At 61.5% G+C, this 4,908-nt stretch overlaps 1 protein-coding gene across 1 annotated transcript in view; it reads right to left on the bottom strand.

Moving 5' to 3' along the window:
* The window catches only part of TNPO3 (transportin 3), a 19,959-nt gene that overhangs the window by 3,046 nt on the left and 12,005 nt on the right, over positions 1-4,908 (bottom strand). The window contains exons 9-16 of the mRNA XM_031065135.1: positions 4,721-4,828; positions 4,245-4,330; positions 2,863-3,002; positions 2,605-2,796; positions 1,431-1,522; positions 838-914; positions 558-618; positions 10-96 (exon numbers count right to left, since the gene is read on the bottom strand). Of these exons, the coding sequence (XP_030920995.1) occupies positions 10-96; positions 558-618; positions 838-914; positions 1,431-1,522; positions 2,605-2,796; positions 2,863-3,002; positions 4,245-4,330; positions 4,721-4,828 (843 nt within the window). The remainder of the gene's footprint in view (positions 1-9; positions 97-557; positions 619-837; positions 915-1,430; positions 1,523-2,604; positions 2,797-2,862; positions 3,003-4,244; positions 4,331-4,720; positions 4,829-4,908) is intronic.

The raw sequence follows: 4,908 nt of genomic DNA, 5'->3' as shown, positions 1-4,908 counted from the left end.
GCAGCGCACGTCGAAGCGCATGCAGCGGCAGCAGCGCTCCACGATGCGGTTGTCGGCACTGTGCTTGTTCAGGGTCTCCGACAGCACCGGCCAGATCTGGGCACGGACACGTGTGAGGGGTCACACCTGGCCCGGGACACCGCCTGCCCCCTCCCGGTCCCCAGGGCACCCAGATCCCAGTGAGGGATGGCAGATGGGGGAGAAAAGCTTTCTGGGGAGCCTGGGGGGGTTTATCCCCTCCAGTGCAGCATGGCAAGTGGGACACGGGCAGGGAAATCAAACACCTGGGGCATTCCCAGAGCCAGGGCCCCTTCCAGAGGGTTGACGCCTCAGATTTCCCCCTCCACACCACAATCCCTGCTTCCAGGAGGCACAGGAGGGTGCCCCACAGCTCCCCTCCCATGCAGCCCTGGGCAGACACGTGGATCTGCTGGCAGGCAGGGACTGGCACTCTGTACGACACCCCAGGTACCCCCATAAACTTAAACCCTGGAAACCCCCACCCCAGAACCCCCCACCAGAACCCTGTCCCCAAATTTCAGCCCTCTCCCACGCACCTCCTGAATGACTTTTTGGCACGGGTGGACCTGGCCGTTCTCAACAATGGGGTTGGTGTGTCTGTGGGAACAGCCAAGGGTTAAGGGGGGTTTGGGATTAAAGACAAGGAAAAGGTTGGAGCTGTGGGAAGTGGACCAGGAACTGGCTTGGGGGACACCTCAGGAGCTGGAACGTGGGGAAGCAGAGACTTCCACCGGCCCACTCCCCAAGGGCTGGGGAGAAGGAGGGGGCGCAGAGTCGGGCTCTGGGGGAGCAGCAGTGCCCCAGCTCCTTCCTCACCTGAAGATGACGGCGAGTCGATCCAGGGGCACTGTAGGGTCTGAGGAGAGGCCATTGCTTGGCTCCTGGGAGAGCAGCTGGAAAATAAGGGAAAAGGACAGGATTTCAGGAGCACAGGTAGCCCTGGGCAGACACTGCCTGAACACTGACCCCACCAGCAGCACCTCCTCAGGCGGGATTAGGGAAGGGCTCAGTTCTGGCCATGTCCTGTGTGGGTGCTGGGCCCTGTCCCCCATGGAACAAGTGACAGCATGAGAGGGAATGGCCTCAAGCTGTGACAAGGGAGGGTCAGGTTGGATACTGGGGAAATTATTCCTGGCCCCGGCACAGCTGCCCAGGGCAGGGGTGGAGTCCCCATCCCTGAAGGGATTTAGAAGCTGTGTGGATGTGGCACCTGGGGACATTAGTGGTGGCTTTGGGAGTGCTGGGGAACAGCTGGACTCAAGGGGCTCCAGGGGCTTCTCCAACCCCAACAATTCCATTACTCTAGGATACACCTCTGGCTCTGAGGACGCAGCTGCTGTAGCAGGGCTGGGGCCTGGCCACTGTCCCCACTGTCCCCTCCCAGCTGCTGTTCCCCCATCCTGACGCACCTTCTTGAGCGCCAGCACCTGCACGGCGCAGAGCTCGCTCAGGCACTCCGAGATCTTCTCCAGGGGCAGCCGGGCCAGCACCAGCGCCGTGCCTGCAAGGACACACACGGCTCAGGAGCAGGGAGGGCGGAGGGGCGATGACATTCCCAGATGGAATGGCTGCAGGACAGGGGCAGGGCCTGGGAGAGCTTCCCTGCAGCTGAACCTGGCTCTGGCTGAACCAGACACCGAAACACTTCAGTCCCAGCAGGGAGTGACACTGGTGTGAGGGACAGGGACAGGCCAACAGATGCACAAGCACATCTGGACCCACCACATGTCCCCAGTGTCCCCATCCCAGTCCAGCAGCACTATGAGATGCTGAGAATCTCCAGGGAAGGCGCTTCGGGGCTCCCAGCCATGGAACACGAGGAGCACTGAGCTGCTCCCACTCCCAACGGGCAGCAGCTCACTCCCAGCTCTGGCACAGCCAGGATCTGGCTGTGGTGCCAACCACCCCGGGGGGAAGCCTCCCTGGCTTGGGAATTCCTGCCTTGTTCTAAGGGAGGGGGAGAAAACCCTTTGGCAGGGAGAGGAGCAGCTCGGCCAGTGCTGGGGCATCCAGTGGAACAAGGGGAGTTTTGTCTCCCATGGCAGCACACGACTGCAGGGAAGGCTCCCTGGCTCTGGGGTAAAAGCTCCAGCAGCACTGGAATTCACTAAAAATCTTTAAGGCACATCCCAAAACCAGCCGTGGCTGAGGAGGCTCATGGTGCCCAACAGTTCAGTGAGACACCAACAGTCTGAGTTAAAAATCTCCATTCTTGAGCCCAAACTCTCTAAAATGACCAATACTTCCAAATCTCCAGTCTCTGTGTCCAGCAGGTGATTCCCAGAGTTTGGATGGAGGAGTGACCCACTGCCAGCCTGGCTCTCAGCATTTCCCACACGTTCTTCCCACGTATCCAGCCCAGGACAGCCCCTGAGCTCTGTCTCAGGGATGGGGACAGTTACCAATCGAGGATTTATTTCTGCTCCAGCCCCAAGGGAACTCCTGAGGATGCTCTGCATGTGGAATGGGACTTGGGGCCCATGAGGACAAACCCCATGAGGATGGGCTCAGCACCCTGGGCAGCAGTTCCCACGGACCCCCTAGCAGGTCCCAGGATAACCCCCAGAGCCCAGGGATACCCACCCTTGAGCAGCCCCACAGCGGCCTCGGGTGACAGCGCGAAGGAGTCGAGGGCGCGGGCGATCTCCAGCAGCCCCGAGAAGTGCTGGGCCATGTGGTCCCGGCACACGGAGCAGATGTTGTGGATGGCCTTGGCCGCGGCCGACGCCAGGCGCCGGTCACAGAGCCCCTTCATCAGGTAGCCCAGCACAGGATCTGCGGAGACAGGGGCTCAGTGGGGGCTGCGGGGGCACGGCGGGGCCGTGGGGGCGCGGGACTCACCCAGGAACTGCGGGTTCCTGTCCACCACCTCGCTCATCTCGCCCACCAGCTCGATGCTGGTGTAGCGCACGGCCGTGTGCACCGACTCGGGCAGCCGCACCACGCCCTCCAGCACCTCCACCAGCGTCGGGTTATTCTCCCTGCGGGACAGCCTCGGCTCAGTGCCCGCAGGGGCTGGGAGGGGCTGCCGGACCCTCCGCCACACAGGAGACTCTGAGCGTGCCATGTGACTGGGAGCACACCGGGACAAACCCTGCGGGCCTGGGGCTCAGCCCCATGGACACCAGTGCCACAGCAGGGAACGGACAGGGAACACTGAATGCCTCCAGGGAGAGCCCCACCACCGCTGGGGGACACGAGAACCAGGGGGGTTCAATATCTGGGAGCTGAGCCCCACCACTGCTGGGGGACACGAGAACCAGGGGGGTTCATTATCTGGGAAATGAGCCCCACCACCGCTGGGGGACACGAGAACCAGGGGGGTTCATTATCTGGGAGCTGAGCCCCACCACTGCTGGGGGACACGAGAAGCAAGGGGTTGTTATCTGGGAACTGAGCCCCACCACTGCTGGGGGACACGAGAAGCAAGGGGTTATTATCTGGGAACTGAGCCCCACTACTACAGAGGGACATGAGAACCAGGGGCGTTCATTATTTGGGAAGTGCCTCCTCCACTGCAGGAGGCTGTGATGGGTGATCCCGGGCTGGTGGGGGCAGAGCCCCAGTGCTTCCAGCCAGCACTCCTGGGAACAAGGCATTGGAAAAGCGAGCAGGAGCGGCCTCAACACAGATAACAGGAGCTGGTGATGTGAAGGGACTGAAGTGACTCCTCCAGGTGCCTGGGGAGCAGGGGGATAGGATTGCCAGCCTCACAAGGAAAGGAGGGATGGTGTTACCAGCCTCCTTGGGAAAAGGAGTGACAGCAATCACAGCCTCCCAGGGAAGAGAGGGATGGGGATCCCAGTGTCTCAGGGGTGGGAGGGACAGCATTCCAAGCCCAGGGAAGGTCAGCTGGGTTGTCCCACTGCTGGCAGTGCACAGGACTCGCTGTGGGCTCACCACCCTGGGTGTCACCTGTCCATGCTTCCACCGCCAGTAACATAGGAGGAAACACTTTCAGGGACTTAACCTTCCCTATGGATACCTAGGAAAACTCCACCTGGATGTGGAATGATCCCCAATGAATGGTTTGGGTGTGAACAGACCTCAGAGCCCCTCCAGTGCCACCCCCACCATGGCAGGGACACCTTCCACAGTCCCAGGTTGTTCCAAGCCCGGTCCAACCTGGCCTTGGGCACTGCCAGGGATGGGAATGTCCTTGGGATATCTGTGGTGTCCGTGTCACACGGAGGCAGCCCCAGCCCCCCAGACACAGGCAGGACACGCTCTTGGCGATGGAGGCCATGATGAAGAGCACGGCTTCTGTCACCTCCCAGGGGGGGTTCCCGTCCTTGAGCGTCGCATAGAGCTGCAGGAGGGATGGTCACCGAGGGGCCACGAACCCCATCACCAACCCCTGCCCCAAGGCCCTGCTCCTGACCCCTCCCAGCCCCAAACTCCCACGCCTCACCCAGCCCATCCCCAAACTCCCCCCCCTCACCCATCCTACCCCCAAACTCCTGCCCCAGCTGTGGGCCCACAGAAACCCCACATTCCACATTGTGGGACCACAGTGGCTTTCCCCAACATGTCAGAAACCTCGTGATGCTCCCACACCTCCTGCTCTCCCAGAACAGTTCCCACCACACACTTCCTTGTGCACGGGATATGTGTCACCTCCTCCAGTCCCAAAGGCCACCAGGGCTTGGTGACCTCCCTTGGCATTTGCCTGCACCTCACTACACTCCCACAAACCCACCTGGGCAAAACACTCCACCGAGCCCACCAGGAAGATGAGGTCCTTCACCAGGTCCGAGACACGCATCCGGAACTCCCCGAAGTCATCGGTCTCCTCCGGGACTCCCTCCTGAGGGAGAGGAGGGAGAGCACAAGGGCAGCTCAGGGGAGTTCAGGCTCCCACTCAGCCACAGCCAGGAGAACACCAGT

This window comes from Geospiza fortis, unplaced genomic scaffold (assembly GCF_000277835.1).
Source record: "Geospiza fortis unplaced genomic scaffold, GeoFor_1.0 scaffold30, whole genome shotgun sequence".
NCBI classification, from domain to species: domain Eukaryota; kingdom Metazoa; phylum Chordata; class Aves; order Passeriformes; family Thraupidae; genus Geospiza; species Geospiza fortis.
This window is presented reverse-complemented; position numbering and strand designations above follow the sequence as displayed.